Here is a 22,313-nt window from a genome sequence, read left to right as displayed (position 1 = left end):
GCGCAAAGATTACTGCAGACGCTGACTGCAGCCAGGAAGTCAGAAGACGTTTACTTCTTGGGAGGACAACAATGACAAATCTTGATAAAATAGTGAAGAGCAGAGACATCACACTGACAACAAAGGTCCGCATAGTTAAAGCAATGGTATTCCTTGTAGTAACCTATGGTTGCGAGAGCTGGACCATAAGGAAGGCTGAGTGAAGGAAGATAAATGCTTTTGAACTGTGGTGCTGGAGGAAAATTCTGAGAGTGCCTTGGACTGCAAGAAGATCAAACCAGTCCATCCTCCAGGAAATAAAGCCAGACTGCTCACTTGAGGGAATGATATTAAAGGCAAAACTGAAGTACTTTGGCCACATCATGAGAAGACAGGATACCCTGGAGAAGATGCTGATGCTAGGGAAACTGGAAGGCAAAAGGAAGAGAGGCCGACCAAGGGCAAGATGGATGGATGATAGTCTGGAGGTTACGGACTCGACTTTGGGGGAGCTGGGGGTGGCGATGGCCGACAGGAAGCTCTGGCGTGGGCTGCTCCATGAAGTCACGAAGAGTCGGAAGTGACTGACTGAATAAACAACAAAAATGAACATTTCTAAGACTGCAAATTCAGTTTGTTCATTATTGTAAAAATAAAGAGTTGAACATAATTTTTCTTGTGTGTATAATTGCATACAGGAAACCCATATTGTGTGTGTGTGTCTTTCACATACACACACACACCATTTTGCAATGGTTACTGAAGGGCCCACCCTAGTGACATCACAAGGGCCGCCCCTTGGTTGTCAGGTTTTTGTATTTTAAATATGGTTTTCATATTTATATGCAAACCACTTAGGGACTTTATTATATTTAGTGGTGTTGAGTGGTTTTGGCCCTGAAATCTCAGAGAATGGGATGATGCTGACCTGTCAACGGTAGTTCTTACGAATAGGCCTGCATTCTTAGCAATCCTTTTTCAGATGATCCTTTTCCAAATTTATGTCATCTTCTTAACACACACACACACACACACAGCTGTTTACTCACTCAACATATTTTAATATTAACCATGTATATAACAAAAACACTTCATTTATTACTCAAATTTAAGATGTAAAATAAATCTCTCTTGAAAACAGGATGTAACTGCTAGCACATGAATAAGGCCAATTCTCACATTATTTTGGCTGCATTCAGACGTCACTTTTTGCTGCACCTGGGATTTTTGCTGCTGTCAGTGTTAGGGCACTGATTCTGATGATGCATCGAGTGCCTCCTGAGTAGGGGAGGCTGGCTATGAAGTTACCTATCCTGCTCATACTTACCTGGCTGGGGAGACAGGTTTTCCTAGGGTGAAGCTCATCCATTGCACTCCAGGTGTGCTGACCCTTGTGATTTCCCCAAATGCGGGAAACTCGACTGCATAATTTGTGGTACCTGAGGGTAAGCTGCTAAAATGCTGTTTCAAAATGCTGTTTTAATGTTTTAATATAATTTTAATTGTATTGTTGTTTAATTATATTTTAACTTTTGTATATTTTCAAATGTTTTAATTGTGTATGTTTTAATTTTCGTAAGCCGCCTTGTGTCCCAGTACTGGGAAAAAGGCAGAATATAAATAAATAAAATAATAATAATAATAATTTCCCCACCATTTACACTGTTGGTGTCATGTTCCTTCATCCTCCCCCTTCGCAGTCAACACACTCCAGGATAACAAGCTTCAGGCTCACTGCTCTATTACTAGTTAACAACTAGCTTCCTTCCAAATGTAAATTTTAGAAAACTGTTAGGCTACAATGAAAACAGCCACTCCACACAATTACAAATATCAATAGAGGAGCTGAAGTGGAAGTTAGAGAACTTCTCGGCCAGACTGAACAAGAACTTCTCCGCCAGACTCGCTTCGGGGGGATGCCCCTCCCTTACAGTGGCTCCCTCCTATGTAGATTATCATGCACAGCCAACCGCATGGATCATCTGAGCTCTGCCTCTGACTTTTCCCTCTTCACCCTGCGATGGACCCTAGCATCCCTCAAGTCATGCCCCTCACTCTCCTCCTTCCCCAAAACCTGGGTTCTCATGGAGGAGGGGGCATTCAGGCTGAGCCATTTGTGAGTCAAAGTCTAGAGAAGAAGGCCTTGCCATATCTGAACTCACTAGAGAGGGAGCCTCCCCCTGTTCTGGCTATTCCCATTCTGAATCTGAACTGTTAGACATCTCCACATGGTCAGATTCATTCCTGAGAGATGGCTTGGTCACTTTAACATGTTCCTAAGCACTAAGCCAGTGAAAAGCAGAGGACAGAGGTTTTGACTGTTCTTCCCACACAGCTCTGTAGCTGGCCAAAATAATCCATGGTGACTATCAGACGATAATCCACGATGGGTTAAATAACCCACTCTGCAGACCATGGTTATCAGAGTGTGTTATTTTGGCCAAATAAGCCAGTATGGGTTAAAAAACTCCCATCAGACGATACAATAACCCACAATGAATTATGACGTCTGAACCCAGTTTCATGAGGAAATAGTAAGTTTTCAAGCCATGACAGGAACTTATCATTTTTAACATGATAAAGTTTAAATTGTATAATTGAGCCATTTGTACTGTGGTGCCTTTTCTTTTAGTCCTCCCCTCCCCCCTCAAAAATAAATGAGGAGTCTGAGTCTTCAATCCCATGTGTCATCAGATCTGCATTAGAACATAAAATGTAAAATCTATTGTCTATATTTGATTATGTTCAGCTCAACTCTGCCCAGTGAATCAGTGTGCTTTTAATGGTCCATTTAGTGGTGAATGCCTAAGGAAAAAAAATCTGTAAAGGGGCCCACAGCTGGCACTGAATGTAACTTGCTGCGCCAGCTGCCAGTTTGCTGCGTTGTTAATATTTCATTTTATAGCTTCACATATGTGTTTGGGTGGGAGAGTTGTAACATTTTGGTTCCTTCGTTTTCTTAAACGTTATGTGCAGTTCACTAGCTGTATTATGTACCTGCTCAATTGGGGGAGGCAGGGAGGTGGGAGATGCTTATGGCTTTTCTTCAGAAATTCATGTCCAGCCATGGAAATTTGTCCTGGCCATATCAGTGACTGTTTTTTCTCTGCTGAATGCTCTGAAGCAGACTAAATCTTTGAGTTTCTATTTTATTACCATGCAACCACATGTAGGTAGCAATCAAATGTTGTACGTAAGATTCTTGTTTTTATACTGATTTGTTTAGAGGTTCTCTAGACAATCATGTGGTAAAGCTTTCCTGGACTGTACCTCTCTGGAGTGCAGGTTGGAGATTGCATGACTTATATATATGAAGCATGTAAATAACTAGATATCAGAGAGAGATACTAGTTTCTAGGGATGTTCATCTACTCCAGATTAATTCCAAATCCCAAAGCAAAGTGGCCTACTTCAGTGAGATTTGGACCTCCTCCAAAGTGAGATGATTCTTTTCCCTCCAAAGGGGCTAATGTGCTTGCAAAATCCATCTAATTCTAGCAAAACTTTGGGGGTTGGATCCAGATTGATGCTGGGTCAAGTGCGCTGGTGGAAGTGAACTTCCCCACCCCAGTCTTCCCACAGCAGTGTCTTCCAGCCCCCTGAAAATGCTACACAGGGTAAATGGGGCGATGTGGTTTAGGGGAAGGACATTCCCACAAATTGGGCAAGGGGACCTTCTGCAAATGCAGCCCTTCTTCTCATAGAAGACAGATCCTGGATCCAACCCCAAAAGGTTATCAGTGTTTATTGATTTCCTTGTTATAATCAGTGGGGGACATCTGAAGGTTCAGAAAAGGAGGCTCCACTTCAGATCTGAACTGAAACACAATAACTGTCCAGGATCTGAGCTGTAGCCAATAGGATCTTTCTTCCCATTGCACGGAAGCCACGGGAGGCGGGGGTGGTAATTCCAACTGGGACCAGGATGGGAGCAAAGGGTTAAAGCCAGTGGAGCCTCACTCTCTGAAGCTGTCCATTCTGGCCACCTGCACCAGCTATTTGTAAAAGAAAAAAACAGCCGTGCAAGGGAATGGTCACACCTAGTTTGGCCCTAAGATGAAAGCACTCACAAATATGTAGGTAGACTTTGAAGAATATCACTGGAATGCATGACAACTTCACTCAAAATCTGCTAAAGTGCACACATGCACACACATACTGCAATTTTAGATTAATTATATCTGCATAAAAGGACCACTGTTTCTTTGCTATATCTTTACCCCAGAACTTCTCTAACAATTCCAAGTGCTACTGATGTTTCCAGATGCATGCATTTAGCTTTTCACATAAGATTTTAGTGTTGCGCTAAAAATAAAATGATTCACTTTGTTTTTCTTTATTAAGTTTTGTGACCATCCAACAAAGTAGCTTGTATTGATTCAGAGATTCAGCGTTAACCTTCTTTCACATACTACTTAGTCATAATTCTTAATACCGAGTCCTGCCATTAGTATATCCTGTTACAGGAATTCAAGATGTCCTAACCTGTTTTTCCATCATTCAAAGAAAGATAGCTTCGGCTATTGGGTGGTATAGAAATAAAATAAAATAAATTCTATTTAGTTTAGTTTCCTTCATTCTGTTCTCATACTATTTCTGTGAAGACTTAAAATGTAACTTTGTCTAGCAGCTTCAGTGTTTTAATTTGGTGAATGAATAACAAATTAGATTGATTTAAAACGTTAAACTTTTCTTTATTTAATCATTCATTTCTTATTCTTTCACAAATAATGAGTTTATAAAACTACTTAGCCTTATTTAGTTGAACAGTTCTGTATCATCCCGTTTCCATTGGGCATACAATAATATTTCCAAGAAAACATGTCAGCTCTGCATAAATTCATATGGAATTTGCTAGTTTGAGTTGACATCATATTGTGTACTATAAATCAGTGAGGTGGTACCTAAAGTGCATCTTGACATTTGTAACTCAGAGGCTAGGAAATGAACCCCAGCCCCACACCAGTGTGAATTGTTTTTGTTAGCAGAGATGAAATTATGGGTGTAACTTGTTGGCTGTCTTCAAAAAGATATTTGCACGCTGTTTGTTCAGCTGTCCCCAGCCAACAGTGAACAGCCTCATGTGTGTGGCAGAGAAATGGATTCTCCCATCATCCCTATAATAATTGTGTCATAGTTATCCCATTTTTGTCCTGGATGGGGTGTGTGTCTGTGCATGCATGCATGTGTGTGTGTGTGTGTGTGAGAGAGAGAGAGAGAGAGAGAGAGAGAGAGAGAGCATATAATAGATAGATAGATAGATAGATAGATAGATAGATAGATGAGAATTGGAAATTTCAGGCATATTATCTCTTACTTACAGTATTATCCCATGGGTGTAAATGGATCTTACTTAGAAGAGAGATTCTTCTGACACCATTTGTTCAGTCAACTCTCATTATTTTTCAACAACCCGTCCTTGGAAATACTGCAGAGTCAATGGGCAATGTATAATATGGCACTTTAATTTGAAAACTTTTGATGTTAAAATCTTTAATATACTGAAAATAGAAAACTGCACATCAGTTTTAGAAAGAATGGCTTTGATCCTGAGCAGTGCTGGCGGAAGGCAGCTTTCTCACCCGCTCCCCATCACAGCCTTCCTAAAAGGTCTCTCCTGATGGCTGGGGTACCTGAATGGGGTGGCTGTGGTGTGCAGGGTTGAGGGGGAAGGGAAGAGAGAGATTGAAGAGGAAAAAAGAAAGAAAGGTGGAAGCACTTTCTGTGAGTGGGAAAGGCTTTCAGGGACCTGATTGGGGGAAGTGAGGAGGAGGCAGGAAAATCACCTTCAGCACACCCACTCTGCCAGCACTTCCCACTCAGGAGCCAAGCTATTTATTTGTATGTTACTCCTATTAATTTAACTAGAACTTATTTCTAATGAAGTATGCTTAGGACCACAGACTAAGGGTACTTAACATGCTGCATACCTGGGAGCATTTTATTCAGTGTTATTCAGAGTTCCCAAAGCACACCACTGAAATACCCTACAGACATTGTCTAGAAGCAACCTATTTCAGTAGTGTGGCTTGATCCACCCTATGCAGGTTTACTAAAGTAAGTACTGCTGAGTTCCATGATATTTACTCTCAAGTGGGCATAGGACTGCAGCTTCAGGTTCTGCCAAAATACTGGCTCTTGGCCTGACACTGATTTACAAAATAAGAACATGTTATGTAAATGAATATTTAAAAACTTTGCCCATTATTAGAAAAATGTGTTACTATTCTACATACAGTAATCGATCTTTATATGGCCTGCCATAGTAATTTCAATTTAAAGGTTTAATTCGAGAAACGGATTTCCATAGAGATCTGATCTTGCTAAATAAAAGAATGCAAACCCAGAAAGCTTCATATAATAATAAATTCTCCTGCAGCAGTGTTTGTTTACCTAATTTGCTGTTTTTCACATGACCAGTAAGAGCATGCCAGCTTGAACCTTGCTTCTGTATGTATACATACAAAACACCAAAACATCTAATTCTTGAAATGCAGGAGTTTGTTTGCTTTGCTGTATAGTTGAGAACTAGTATAAGTATCTGTTCATTTTTTTAAAAAGATTTGGTCCTTGGCTAAGCAATCTTTGTGAGTATATTGAAACCTGGCTCTCTATCTACTCCATAAACTCATAATAAGCTACAGAATGCAGCTTTTAAGGTTCATAGTTCCCTTCACATTTTGCTGTTGAATATATAATTTTTCACAAAAAAAATACTAGTAATGGGGGGAGAGAGTTTGGCATTCATATCACCTGCATATTTATTGTTCTTTCAGGCCATCTTTTCCATTTATGATGGTGGAGAAAACATATTGAAGCAGTTTTGGCCTTGATATTTATAGTTGCTGAATGCGTATGAAATTAGTGGCACAGGAGGAATGGGATTACAAGTGTTTTGTAACATTGTACTCAAAAAGGGGGGGGGGGAAGCTGCCAGCACATCTGCATTTGTTTTAGATCAAGACTAAAGAGAACGATGAGACTGTAGAAACTTGTGTAGGTGGCACAGTGGAGTGGAGGTGTCATTTTAGAGAAGAGTCAAAAGTCAGGGTTCTTAAAAGTACAAGGAGGCTTGGCCGTGTTACAGCACAAATGTCCCAGCAAGATAACTGCATTCAAATGGGGATTGTGAGTGGCTTTGGAGGAGACGTTAATGGCATCCGCAAACACAGGAAATGCCAACAACAAAAGCCCTCCTCAGTTGTTCCCCTCTCATGCAATTAGCAGTCGCCTGAGGGGGCAAGCAGAGCCTTGCCCACTGCCCCTGTGTCCCGGGTGGCCCTCCCTCGGTGTGACCTCCAGGTTTGGAGGTCCTTTGGGCAAGGCACCCTCCAAGCCCCCCCCCCAGTGAGTCTGCTTCCCACCACCGTTGTTGCCGTTTGCTCTTGCTCTTCCTCCTCTTCATCATTTGTACCACTTGCACGCTTGACAGCCAGGGAGCAAGCAGGCAGTGGCGTCTACCACTCTTCCTCCTCACCACCACCATGGTCTGGGCCGGAGCGAGAGGCAAGTGAAGAAGCAGGTTGCGATGGAGAAGAGGAGGAGCAGCTCGAAGGGGTTCTTGTCAGGGGGACCCCTGTTGGGGCATGGGCCCTTGGCAGATGCCCAGCCATGCCTGCTTTGATGCTGGCCCTGCTCTGCCCTCTCTCCTTGTCCATGCATTGGCAGGACATGTCTGCAGAGGGGAAGCGTGCTGAATAGGCTCTCGCCATGATCTGGAACTCTGATCACGTAGGAGTACAGCCCATGGGAAGAGACTACATGCGTTTAGCAGGCATTCCCTCGGCAGACAGGGATGGCAGGGCATTCATAGGGCGGCTGCTTAGGAATCAGCAACAAAGAGGACAACATGTGATTTGCATAACATTTGCATATGCTAATGTACATGCATAGATGCAAATGTAGAAAAATTATTATAATTTAAATAGAAATACAGTATGCACAGGGGCATCCCTTGAGTCGTTGCCCACTGATGGCAATGCACCCTACCAGGTGAACTGATCTGCACAAAAGGACTTGCTGCGTGGAACAGGCACGATGGCTGCTGCAGTTACTCTACACGTGGTGTGCATCTTGTGTGAAGTGACTCTGGGTCACATCTGGGAATGGTCCAGCTGTTCTCCCCCCACCCCACTTCTTGACTTAAAGGGGCTCACTGTGACAAAGCCTGAGAACGTGTGCGATGGATGGAGTCATTAGCGAATCCATTTTGAAAAGTCAGTGCCCTTCAATTAGCCTGAATGGAGTGAAGCAGATGGGATTCCTGTTCTCAAGGGAGACTATTGAAAGAGATCGCAAGAAATACCACATTGGGATGATTTATATGAGTAATTATAAGCTTCATTTGCACGAAACTATTCAATATGGTTGCAGTGAGAAAATGAAGATTTTCTAAAATCATGTTTATGTGTGCCATAAATAATAAGAAAGTCATGTGTCATAGGGACGCTTGATTCATAATAAATTGGACAACAAATCTGAAAAAACAAAGATGGGCCTGAGACAGACACACAATGAACAAGAGAGATCACAGGGAGAGCAAATCAGTTTTGGGGGATATCTTTGTTAAAATCCTATAAACTAATCTGTAATGGAAATGCCCCTTGCTGTTCAAGTTTATTCTTGTGTGAAGGCTTTTATAATTTCAGCCATGTAAAAGTTTGCTGGGATATTTTTTTGAAAGCAGATTTTCATATGAAACACATGTGTGGGGGTAATACTGGAGATCTAAAATGAATAAAGTGATATCCATAACTGTGGAGAGAGATTATTCTTCCAATCCCAACTCATAAAACAGTCTGATTTGCTTGTGTGATCCCATTTAAAAGTCTAAATAAAAATGTTATCTGTAACAGTAAAGATTTTTTTAAGTCCTCAGTCAGAACATCATGGGCATGTGTGTGATGGAGAAGGTAGTGTCTGACCAGTTCTTTCTATGAGCAGCAGCAAGAAAAGGAATTACTACTTCTGAGAAACTTTAATGATTCATGCTCCAGTCCTGATGGCTCTGTAAGTCTATATTTAATCTCTCCTATCCCAAGAGTTTGGGGATTTTCACCAAATTAAATCAAAAGCAACTCAGATATGTACTAAGAAATAGCCATTAAAATTATTTGTTTGTTATATTTGTTAGTCACTTCATTTATGCAATACATTCTCTTTAGAGACATACAAAATCAAATATAAAACAACTATTAAAAATAACATCCAATTCTGACATAAAAGCATAAAACAAGTGCCAGTACTAGTAAAAATAAATAAATTAAAAAGTCAACAACATAAATGTGCTAAAACCAAACAACTAGTCAGTAACCAACATCAACAGAAACTGATAATAAGGTGATGTTGACATGACATTTATAAGGCCTCGGAGAATAAACATGTCTTAGCCTGGTGACAAAAAGACATAAGTGCGCATAAGTGATCTCTTGGGAGATCATTCCACAAACAGGTTGCCACCACTAAAAAGTCCTTCTCCCTCATCTCATGGCCATGCTCCAGAATTTAGGCTGAAGGGGCACTCAGAGAAGGGCATCTGCTGACAGTTTTAGGGCATTTTTACAGCCTCCCACAATTCAGTGGCATGGAGGCACCAGTGGAAAAAGCATCAAATTTTGCCACCAAAATTTAGCAGTGTGGCAGCAACAGAAAAGGGGATTATTTTGCTTGAAAACTAAGTGTGTGGGGAGGGCACATCTTGTATTCAAGCAAAACTGCAATGCTGGAAACCTCCCTGGAGTGCAATTTCGCTTGAAAACAAAGTTCATCCCTGTCCCAAATTGTTTTAAAGGAAAATTGAAGCTGGGGGAGGGGGGGCATGCCACCAAATTTCAGCAGCAAAATCAGCATGGCAGTGTGGGGAAGGTTGTGGCCGGTGGGTTCTGCTGAGGGAAATTGGCCCCCAGACCTACCAAAATTGCCCACTCTGCTGTAGGTAGTGAGGTCCCTACCCACATAGGGCTTTGTAGGTCAAAACCAATCATTTAAATTGGGCTTGGAAATGAAGCAGGAGCTAGTGGAACAAGAAAGGACCCCCATAATCTGTTTGTGACCCCTGGTACCAGGGCCAAAACAGATCTTACTTTAAATCTGTATCTAGCAGCAACGTAGTTTTTCATTTTTACTCTATAGTAGGTACAGGGCTCCGACCTGAATTGGGACCCTACTGTAGGAGTTAGGATGACCTTTAAGATCTAGATCTGTGGCCCTGACCCTACTCTAGAGTAAAGAAGTAAAAAGAAGGCATAGCTGCTAGCTATGTATTCAGTAATGTCTGTTTTGGCCATAAATTGATGATGATTATTATAAGTAGCACTAGTAATTTTTATTTTCCAATAAAAACATTTCATAACATGTACAACAATCATTAACTAAATTCATCAAGGGGAAGGGGTCACATGCAACAAAATAATAAAATCTATCACTGCTCTAAGTTAACCCTCACTCAGATCCAAAATATGGTCCACTAAAGTTTCCCTATGCCAATTAAAACACTGAAAGCCAACACAATTATTAAGGTCTTAAGTACAGCACAAATATATAAAGCCTAAATGCTCAGGCTTTACAGAGTCTCCATTGGAAGGTAATTCCTGTCAATTAATATTCCATTGAATGTAGTAGTGCATGCTGGGAGATTGAATTTATTTATATATTTACTTGCTTACAGCACTTCTGTACTGCCCCATAAAGCAGGGTTCTGCAGGTGGCTTTCATCGAAGTGAATGCAATTATATTATTAGTGATCATATAGGGCATTACCTATGGAGCGTTTGTGCCCCTGCTGATTCTTTTCCACCCCACCAACTCTGTTGTGCAAGTGGTGGACCCTGCTGACTGCATTGTGCAAGCAGGACCCACCACTTACACAAGGGAGATTTGGCGCTTCCTGGGGGCATCCCTGAAACTAACAGAAATGCTTGTTTCTGAAAGGAGGCAGGTCAGCGGAGCTGCCTTTTGTGAGCTCTGCTGACCTGCCTCCTTCCAGAAATGAGTGTTTCTGCTCATTTTGGGTTACCACAGAAGCGCTAAAGTGCTGTTGCGCAAGTGGTGGGGGCCCCTTGTGCAGCACAATTGGCAGGGTGGAAGAGAATCGACCGTGGCGGGAGCGCCCCTTGGATTCTGCCCTTAATGACCCTACTGCCTGCAATAAAGTAACACAGGGATTAATTCAAGGATCAGACGTCTTTAGTCAAGGCCGTAGTTTTATTGTATGTATATCAATGGTAACTGTATTTTAATATTGGAGAATTCAATTTTCCCCTCTTCTTTCATCTATACTTAGTACACCTAATTTGTGATTGTGTGAAAACGGTGTAGAATATGGTTACATGAGTTGTTAGGGCTCCTACTGAACAGTTCTTGTGGTTTCTGTTTTAATTAGTGGTATGACATTCTGTCTATTACCATACCTTTTTAAAAGTCCTAAATTATTATTTTTTTTTAACTTCCTCAAAGGTGAAGTATTCTGCTGGTGGACATCACAATGTCACAGGGCAATTCAGCAAGCCCCAGGACTTAAACATGAATTATGAAAAAGATGCCCCCGCCCAAAAACAATGCCCCACAATTTTGTGCAACTTTGTGTTTAAAATGCCCTTGGTTTTTAATTCTTTCAAGGATGGGTTCTCGTTCTTTTCAGCACTGGAGGAGGGCATGACTCCCTTATTTTATGTGGCTGTTTTTTAAAGCGGTGAACTGAGTAAGGCTACCCCACTGCCTCACAGCTTCCCCCTCCATCCATCACGTGGGGACTGAGTATCATAATTCTGACACTGTGTTGGGCTGAGGTAAGGGTAATGCTGATAGAAAAGGTTTTTACAAGGTTTTTAAAAAATCAGTTAGAAAAGCCTAAAGGAAATGAGTTATTTCCTAAATGTTTCTCTTCCCCCTCCCCTCTCTTTAATTCTTTTTTCCCCAAGAAGTCTTTTCTCCCTGTGTTTGGGGAAAGTTAAGGATGCATTTTTGAGAAAGAAACACAAGACTAGAACTCTGCCCAAAAGCATAGAAATGTCACCTGTCTGTCATTTCAGTCAACATTCAAGGTTCTTCCACCGTCTGGCTCTTTCACCTTGGTAAAGGCAGTCCCAGACAGGTGCTATCAGAGCTGTGGGGCTGAAAATGCTGTTTCCTCATTTTTCCTGAATGTCCAGCTGCAGAAACTGGCACAGCTTGCCCTGTGGTTGCACCTTTAAGCCCTCCACTGATAAATAAGTAGACTAATCCAATTAATAAACAGATAGCTCTCTCTGCTGCCAGCTGGAAGACCATCAGAACATGTGATAAATTATCTCCCTCTGCTTTAAATGGCAGGAGGGAAAATAACTAGACAAGAATTAGTCACCCCAGCCTTCCTCTATCCAAGCTCCCTTCCTCCCAGCCTTCCCTTGTTTGGTTTGTTTGACACACACACCCGCCCCCTGCCTGTCCCAGAACTTCTCTTCTATACTTTGGCCATCTCCCAAGGAGAAGTAGCTGCATGAGAGGAACTTACTGGCCATGCTGATAATAGATTATTTAGCTTGTAGACTGTGGTAAGATGCAAACATTCTGTGGGAAAAAGAGATCATCTATTCCACCAGCAAGACGCGTTCAGATCCGAGGCTGCCGCAGCTTAAGCACACAAGATACTTGTTAAAACGAATGGGGTGTGTCATGTGGTTTGCTAGCTTAATGCTGTAGTGTCTGCTTTCTCCAGCTGTATCTCTGCTTAATGCCAAACAGCTTTAGGGCTGCTCTGATAGGGTTACATACACACACACACACACACACACACACACACAAACACACGACATGTTTCTGTATGGCAGTGATCTCCAAATAATAAGCAGAGCCCTACAGTTTTTCTGGCAGTGAGTGAGGGGACATTGTATGCAAAGAATTCAGGAAGATGACTTCCAGATCAGTGGATTGTTCTAGAACAGCCTTCCCCAACCTGGTGCCCCCCATATGTTTTGGACTACAACCCCTAGCATTCCTGGCTATTGGCCATGTTGTCTGGGGCGGATGGGACTTAAAATCCAACACATCTGGAGTGCCACAGGTGGTGAGAGCCTGACCTAGAGTAACATATGGTATCTGTTGTGACTGCATCCCAGTGGTTGCTGACTGAGGCTATATTGGCACCTGTACCTACACTTGCAGTTTGGTTGTTTATTATAGCATTCATAAACCGAGAGATATCAGAGTGGTGTACAACAAATGAAAATACAAAGAAGTTAAAATCAAAGCAGGATAATCAATTAAAAAGTAGCTGGCATTTAGGGGCTGAAATCCGTGGGTGCTTTTCATTCATTGTCTCTGGGCTACTCTTTGTATGTTTCCAGGACTGTCCTTTCAGGATTGTGGGCTATTATTTTGCAATGGAAGGGGACAGGGAATCTAGATTCATTAGAGTCCATGAGAACTTTGATATTAATGGATTGCACCAGCTTCCTATTGTATTTTCTGTTCCTCGAAGCATTTTGCCAAGGTTGCTAAACGGATGTCTATTGGAGGGGGAAGCCTATCAGCCAATAATAAGGCTTCAAACAAGTCAGGAAATTAGAGTTTTTGTAGATGGCACTTCTGAAAATGGGTAACTGCATTAGCCAGTTAATAGCTTCTGTTTTGTTACTACAAGATATGGCAGTAATTTCAAAAACCATTTTTTTCTGATCTTGTAGGGGTTTCCACGCTTTGGCATCCAGCGCCACTCACAACATGGAATGACACAGTCAGTTCACCCAACATGACTGTGTTTTTTCTTGAACTGGATGGCATAATATCCCTAATCAGTTTCAAAATCATTTGGAGAGCCTCCATGGATAAAGGAGACTCTCCTTTTCAGAACATCACCCTCCATGTATAGAGGGCAATAGAACAGCGCAGGAAAGGGCTGGGGATAGCACATTCTGATTCCTCCTCCTCTCATGTTTACCCTACATGGACAAGGAACACCTGAATAAGGCCAATGTCTACTGATAGAATCCTACCAGCATTGTGAGCAATTCCATCCACATCATGTTGCATTGTGGACTGAAGGCATGCAAAAGAAAAGGGGAAAGCCTGAAACGGGTACTGAATTTTTTTTTTTAATAAAAAATCACATAGTCATCAAATAAAATGCCCAGTGTTTCGATTCATGACAGTCTTCTTCACAGGCACAAGAATAAGGTTCAACAGATCTATTACTATGAAATAAAGATTCATTTTTTCAGTACCTTTTTGAGGCTTTGCCTCTTCTTTAGCTTTTTTTGGTGGCTGGGGAATGCTGGGAGTTGTAGGACTTTTTTTCTGTCTAAACATGCATAGGATTACACCCTTAGACTCTATATAGTACATTCTAGAATTTAAAGTAGTTCCTATACATTATTTCAGTAATCCTTACAACAACATATAAGATAGGTCAGTATTACTATGCCCATATTTTGGGGTTTGGGGGAGGCTGTAGCTCAGAAACAGAGATAAAACCAAATCCTCACATTGGAAGACAGTGAAAATATAATGTTACAAGTTTTCAGGTGGTTTTAAAAAGCCTTGAATTGCACCTAAAATTGATCTTAAAGACTGAGTTGGGTAGGGGGGTGTTCCACAAATATTTCTCATTCACAGCAAAATCATCAACACTTTAATAAACATTGTGCCATTGTGTATGTGTAGTAAATGTTTTGTGGGATCTGTACAACACTCGTGTCGATACAGGGCTGATCTAAGCTTAAAGTTAAAGAGAGACTGGGGTTGGGCAATTGCTGTTGCTGCTCTGGGACAAGATGAGGTAGATAGCTGGTTTCATACCAGGATTTGGATCCAGGGCAGCTGGTCCACCCTTCCTTTGGGAGAAGCGAACAAGGAGCTTGTAAAGTATACAGACCAAATAGAAATGACCCCTATTGACAGAAACCAGCTGCGTGTCAAGCTTCTCGCTGCCTTTCTTGATTTGCAATCTCAAATAAATAGATGTGGTTGAAGGGTCTGTGGAAAGAAAACAGAATACTGTATTCTTCTGAGAGTCACAGTCACAACATTTAATAGTTGTGCGTATGCATTTTGGGCAGGACATTCTCACACATTAAGATCTTTTTCATTCCTGACACTTTGGGGAAACAGGGAGGGGGAGAGGGTTTGAGAAATATCCCATTTATAATGGCAAATGGTGCACTTCACCATCAAAGTAGAATCATTTGGACAAACAGTGCGTGGGCACATTTAGAGACTAATAGTCACCATTTATAAAGTTTCTGGCAAATAGGAGTTTGTGGGAGTTTTATATTTGGACTGAATAAACACTCTTAATATAACATGTTACTGGCCCTTTACCAGCGTAATGGTAGTTATATGGTGAGTTGGTATTTGTCCAACCCATTTCATTCCGCAGATTCTACTCTGAAAAAGAATGCCTTACTTGAAAAAGACTTATATTGGTGTATTTTCCTATATCTTTCCTTGTGTATTTCATCAGCTACCACCCTCCGTTATTTTGCATCCAGGACAGAATATGTGTTCATGTTTAAAAGTTAGTATGTTTAAAAATTAGCTGAAGAGGTCATCTGTTTTGGGGTACAGCAAGGAAAACAGTCAGCAAAGCTGAATACGTTTTTGTTTTTGTAATGGATGTAAGTATGAATTAGACTTTCTTGATAAAGTTGCTTGTTTTGCTTTTTTTATGGCTACGGTGCGTCTTTCCTTCAGACAATTAATTTGGGACAGATAACTTAATTTATGGACACAGATGGCCAAGGTAAAAAGCATTGGATTTATTTCTTTGTTTTTTAGAGCAAGCATGCTGTTGGCTCAAAGGGTTTCCATACAGCAGCATCATGATCAGATTGAGCCAATGCATGTCTTTCTTGACGCAAATTGGATTCCTGGGGCAAAGGGGGAGTGGAGGGATATTTAAACATGGTACAACCTTGTTAGTCAATCCCATTGACTTAATGGGCACTGGCTGATCAGTTCTGGATAAGCCAGAGATAACTCCATTCCAATCGGCACCACAATGCTATATGAAAAAAAGTTTTCAGATGGGAATAATCCTGTGCATATTCATCTCTATAAATGCTGGAGGGGGAAGAATCTAGGGTGATGTTAATTTTAATAATTTGCACTACCTTAATTAGAGTTGATGTGAATCTCAATCTCAATATGTCTTGCTTGCATGGGATTCTTGCATTGTACCTATTGAGAAACTATGGTGGATTGCTAAAATGTTAGGGTCTGGGATGGATTCTTCTCTTTTCTTTATCTGGATCTTTTTTTATTATTACTTTTCTGAACAAGAGGGGGCCATGCAGCAGCCTGAATGCGAGAAACATTACATTTGATCTCTTTGTTCAGCCCCACTTCATTGGCAAAGCCTTTCCTGTTCATGGGCCCATCATAGCCTTGCCTCCTCTGCACCTCCATTACCACTACGATATCTCCCCACCATGTCTGTCTTGTACAAATGACTTCCGTTGCAAGCCTTCTAAGCAGAAACATTTGAGAATGTTCTGTGGATCTCTGTATTAATCAGAGTTATGTAGCAGTAGCCAAAGGCAAGAAGTAATTCAGGGAAGATGCCTTTGTATCCAAAGGTTTCTGGCAAGAGGGAGAAAATGTTTTTCTATGTTAAGTGGTTGTTTGGCAAATGCTGTACCATTTTTGAATGGTTGTTAGGCAAAAATATGGGAGATACAAACCAGCTAAGGAGATACCTTGTTGATGAAAAAGAATGCAGGCTTTTGAACGTCATACAGTGATTTAAGCAGAATAAGAATATAAAGGTTATTTATGGAGCAAGATCTGCATGTGATTCTTTATCAACACTTGTATTTTGTATCATTCTGGCTGAGAGTCAGAGACTTGTATGCATGCAGTGAATTCTTCCAATTTAAAGCATAGTATGAGCAAATTCCCTCATAAAATGTATACAGCAAAACTGAACGGGATGGATATTTGAAATCACTTAATCATGTGAGCTGAAAGGAAACTGTTGAGTAACTGGAAAGAGATCATTTTAGATCTCCATCTGAAAAAGCATTGGCTGTACTTGTTCAAAAATAGGTTAGTAATTTGGTTACCTCTTAATTACTATGCGAATGGATTCTTCCACAATTAACTGAAATTAGAGCTGTACCTAAGGATGTTAACATATATTTCACCTATGTTAAGACTGAAATCCCTAAGGTAGAGTAAAAATGAGGACACCCTTAGACTGGAAAGTCCATTAAGTGTTTGATTCCTTCAGCAAGTATTTCAGTCTTTTCACCACGGATTTACACGGATGCCAGCAATTAACTGCTTGTCTAGAATGTTATGTGAGTGTAGTTGATAACTTGTTAAGTTCCATCCCTAGGTTCTGAAACTGGAAGGCACTATTGCTCAGTCTGTGACATTGTCAAAGAGCCACCCCAGATATTTGAGGGAAGCTGGATGAGTGATTTGCGCTTCCTCTGTCCGTATGTGTCTGTAGCTTGTCCAAAGGGGAGATATGCATACCAATAAACAGGGCAAGCCTCAAAAAAGGTGCCAGAAAATATTGGAATTAAAATGTATTTACAGAATCCAAATTACTTATTGCATTGGGAGTTCAAATGCATTACCTAATGCACTTTGATGGCCTGCAACAGAGGCAATTAAATATAAATTTAAAAGCAAACATAATTTAAAACATGGGGATTTTATGTAGTCACGTTATGCCATGGGGGGGGGGGTGAGGGAGATATTGTAAAAGTGTGCCCAGTGGGACCTCCGTATAAACAAAAATAGAGACAGATCAAAATCTTCTGAAGATAGTTAAAACAAAACAAAAAAACCATGTGTATTTGTGTGAGAAATGTTTTTCTCAGTGGGACTTCTCAAAATACCGCTAAGGAATTGGATGTGTTAAACCTTTGTTCCCTTACAGCAGTCTTTATAAGGAACTGAAACTGTTTTATCTCTTCTTTTTAAGAACTGGTAGAAGTGAACTATTTACGTTTTTTTAAAGAAGAGTGAAGATTTTGTTGAATACATAAGAACAGAAATAGTTGGCATGCTTGTTGTTTATTATAATCTTACAGCAATTACTATTAGTGAACTTTTAAGAGTCTTTTTAAAAGAATATTTTCTTTCTGTTTATATTTTTATTGTTTAAATTATCATTGTAAACCACCCTAGGAGTTTTATTTAAATAAATGGCAGAATAAAAATATTACAGCTAAGTAAATATGACTTGGATCCAAAGGTGCTCTTCAGCTAGGAGAAAACATATTCTATTCACTGAAGGACTATTTCCAAACTAGTAAAAGAGCATTATCTGAGAAAAATACATCCAAATCCAGAAAGGTTCTTCCATTAGCACAAGGTTTTTATGGCCCGATAGAGCTCATATGCTGCAGCTTGTATCTTTCTTATTTGCCATCTTTCTCGGCTATAACGTAACTCCCATAAATTGTGGTGCTGCACTGCAAGGAGTGTTCCATTAGCATATGTGCAAGAGTTCACAGAAGAACATAGGTACATTTTCTCCTTCCACTAATGGTTCTTTGGATCCAAGTGTATTTTTGCATCGGGACCCCAGCAAGCACTGTTTTACAACAAAACCATGTTTAATTTTTACAAAGACATGACAGTTCACATGGCAGAACATCCCATCATGGGTGCTGGGCAAATGCGGCCACCATTTTGAATATGCAATCCCCACTCAGGGGTTGTCACGTCGTGCGACCCCTCGCATAACACATGCTTGCCATGACGACCCACATGACAACCCATGAGTGGGGGATTTCATATGCACTTTGGTCCCGTGGGGACTGCTGTTTGTCACGGGTTAAAATAACCTACAATGAGCCACAGCATGCCATTCAAACTTGGTCAATAAAGTTGCATAAAATCCCCCCTTTCAAATTCTATGGCATTGCATTCAATTATATTTTTAAAATTCATTTTTCAGTTGCTGCTGAGTATGCTCTGCTCAAAATACTTTAGGCAATTTGGTGTGTTTCTGTGAATCAATCGATTGATCAATCAGTCAATCAATCAATCAATCAATCAATTTTTCAGGCACTTTTTCAAGGTTCTCCTCTGCTTGCTGGTCAGATTATTGGTGCTCTCTCTGTTCCTGTTCTTTTCCCACCAGAGGATGTGCATATCCCCAGGGATATACACGTCTTCCCCTTTGGATGACATCCAGAAGTGTGGGGAGAAGCAGGGCCTGTCATTTATAAGGAATGACTCTTTGTTCCTTTCTCACCGCTTCCTGGAAATATCCAAAGGAGCTGGAGGCCTATAGTATAAGACAGTAATTTAGTGGATACATTTGTTCTATTTCTTTATCATGCTAGCAGACACTGCATGAAACTGGAAACGTACTGAGATAACAAAATAAATATTATGTTCTTCTTTAGGAGTGAAAGTCCATCTCAAAGAACCTTTCTACACAAGGCATTTATTGTGCACTCATGATCCTCACAGTAGTTTGTGAGTCTTTTACATGATGTTGTCATCATCTAGGGCCTCTCCTGTGCTTTGCAACCATTTTAGCGGGGGGGGGGGGGTCTAATGAAGAAAGTCTGTAGATCCTGAAGGGTGCCATGAAACCCTTCATATATTTGCACAATTCTGCTATACCATAGCATCACCTAGTGGTTGTGTAATGGAACATACAGAAAGGCAGAGAAAGAAACCGTCTGGAAAAAAACACGTGTAAAGGAGCCAATCTTAATCTCACAGAAACAGAAGCCTCGGTAAAGTAGCAAGTTAAAAGCCTCATGTAGAAAAGCCCCAAATCTCTCAAGCTAGATATTTAGGGTATTTCTTCCTAAACAGACAGCACAATTCCTTAACAGCCATAGGCCATCCAGTCCAAGTTAAGCAGGTTTAAGTTCCGCTGGTGTCAATGACAGACATTTAAGTTTCTACTTAACTTCATGGGAGTGGGAAGTGTTTAACGGTGGCTGAATTGTGCCTCATATATTTATTTATTTTATCAACAGTTGCCACAAACCTTAGCAACCCATATGAACCCTGACTGGTGTAACTTATTTTAAATGCTCTTTTCATTTTGTTGCAGAGGTTGAAGGCAGCATTGACTCATCATCCTGCAGGCATGTCAAATGGAAATATGAACACCATGGGTCATATGATGGAAATGATGAGCTCCCGACAGGAACAGACAGCCCATCATCATATGCATTCGCATCCACATCAACACCAGACGCTTCCACCCCATCATCCGTACCCGCACCAGCATCAACACCCAGCACACCATTCTCATCCTCAAACACATCACCAGCAGAACCACCCACACCACCACTCTCACTCACACCTGCATGCACACCCAGCACATCATCAAACCTCGCCACATCCGCCGCTGCACACAGGCGGGCAAGCACAGGTAGAGCTTCCTCAGAATCTAAATGTGACAGTGTGAGTTTAAAAGCAAATGTCTATGAGCAAATGTTCGCATTGTATTTTATGTGGATTCTAATTCTCTCAAGTCCTTTGTAAACACATAAATATTGCCATTTTCACCTCCACTTTATATCAAGCACCATTTTTAAAATATATATTACCCCTCTCATATATACATACACACACTCACACACACACACACTCCAAAATGCCCAGTTGATGTCTGAGTGCAGAATTTGACCATGTATCTGGCTTGTTTTTATATAACATGGCAACCTGCATGCCCAGTACTATAAACCATTTTATGGTGAGAATCCCTCATATAGGAAAACAGCTTTCAAATCAAATCTGAATGGGTAGAATTCACCAAGCTAATGCAGTATCTGGATCAAAATTAGCCAGCTGGTGGTGGTTTCTACAGTTTAAACCAAGCTTAGTATAAGATTAAACATTGAACATTGCTGAAGTTAGATGTGAAAAAGAGAGCAAGTTTGTGTGAAGGTTTTTCTCATGAATGCAATGAAGATTTAAATATGGCAATGGAGGAAAACAAAATACACATTCCATACATTATAAGGTGGTAGTTGAAATTTATAGGATAGTGCCAAGATTAGAAGTTCTGGGACTGTAGGGGAAGGATAATAAGTAATATCAAAGAGAGATGAAAGGGAAACAATCAACGGAATGGATCTGAAGGTCTCATTGTTTTGAAATGCGAAATTTGACCCACCAGAAGTTTTAAAGGAAGGATATATGGACGGGCAATGCATACACCAAACCTTGTTAGCACACGGAGATTGCCCGTGCAGGATTATAGCAATTAAGTGGAAGCAAATCCCAATGATTTCCATGGAATTTGATTCTATCTGTATGTTTTTAAGGTTGCAGTCTTAGGGAGAAACCATTAATGGCCCATTCAGGAACAACTGTTACTCCTTCCAGGAGATTTACACCTTTGTTTTAAACCAGGGGTGCACAACCAAAAAGAAGTGGGGGATGGATGACGCAACCCACCCAGCCCTCCACAGACCATACAACGTCAAGTGGGCATGTCCCAAAACAGAAGAGAAAATATTCTCAGGTGTCTAAAGAAAACATTTATTATGCCCAATGTGCTTCAAAAACGACTCTCCTTCCTTAGGGGCTGCTTACCTTTCTCCAAATGTGTCGCAAAGAATCCTTCCAATGTTTCTTCAGGCTTAAAATGCTCCAAAATGTTCTTTCTGAAATGCATTGGGCATAATAAACATTTTTTCAGGCACCTGAGAAGATTTTCTCCTCTGCTTTGGGATACCTGAGTGCCTTCCCCTCTTGCTGCTGCATCAAGTGGGCATGCCCGTGCCACTGATGTCAGAGGCATGGCCATGCCCACACCCATCAGGAGGCATGTTCATGCCCACCTGTCATCATTTACAGCTCTTATCACCTAGCGCTTGGGCCAGGGGCCCACTTCACTGCATGTGGGCTCTTTCTGTCAGGAAAGCCCCACCCACAACGAAACTGAGCTGGCCATATCCCCTTCCCTTCTGGTTCTGCACACCTGTTCTAAACTGATAAAGATTTAATATTCACAGGATTGGATCCAGACTTAGTCATACTTTGAATAGACCCATTGCAATCAATAGGACTTAAGTTAGCCATGTCCTACCTAAATCCCATTGATTTCAGTGGGTCTACTCAAAGTATGACTAAATCTGGATCCAACCCACACACTGGAGCATGAAATAAGGAATACTGGCTATTGCCAAGACTCACCTGTGACAGAGTAGTCCCATTGGATTAAGCAGAATTGCTCGAATTTTGCATTACATTTAAAAGAGTGATTTGTTCAAAAACAATGTGCAGTACTGCTTGGAGGACAAATGGAAATGTTAAGATCTATAGGTCAGGTAGTTCCCTGGACAACAGAACAGTTGAATTCCTCATGGGAACACAAAAGCAATGACACTTTTTGAAGAGGGCATTGACTGGGATAAAAGATGGTT

The 22,313-nt window shown here is 41.0% G+C and overlaps 1 protein-coding gene and 1 pseudogene across 2 annotated transcripts in view; both read left to right on the top strand.

Moving 5' to 3' along the window:
• The window catches only part of LOC146344866 (cyclic AMP-responsive element-binding protein 5), a 136,300-nt gene that overhangs the window by 99,300 nt on the left and 14,687 nt on the right, over positions 1-22,313 (top strand). For both annotated transcript variants that reach the window (XM_084860439.1, XM_084860440.1), the window contains one exon: positions 19,988-20,311. In XM_084860439.1, the coding sequence (XP_084716565.1) occupies positions 19,988-20,311 (324 nt within the window). The remainder of the gene's footprint in view (positions 1-19,987; positions 20,312-22,313) is intronic.
• Positions 1,299-1,449, top strand: LOC146344867 (U1 spliceosomal RNA; annotated as a pseudogene).

This window comes from Heloderma suspectum, chromosome 5 (assembly GCF_057233095.1).
Source record: "Heloderma suspectum isolate Gila_16-S chromosome 5, 16-S_ref, whole genome shotgun sequence".
NCBI classification, from domain to species: Eukaryota; Metazoa; Chordata; class Lepidosauria; order Squamata; family Helodermatidae; genus Heloderma; species Heloderma suspectum.
The sequence above is the reverse complement of the archived record's forward strand: the minus strand, read 5'-3'. Positions and strand labels throughout refer to the sequence as shown.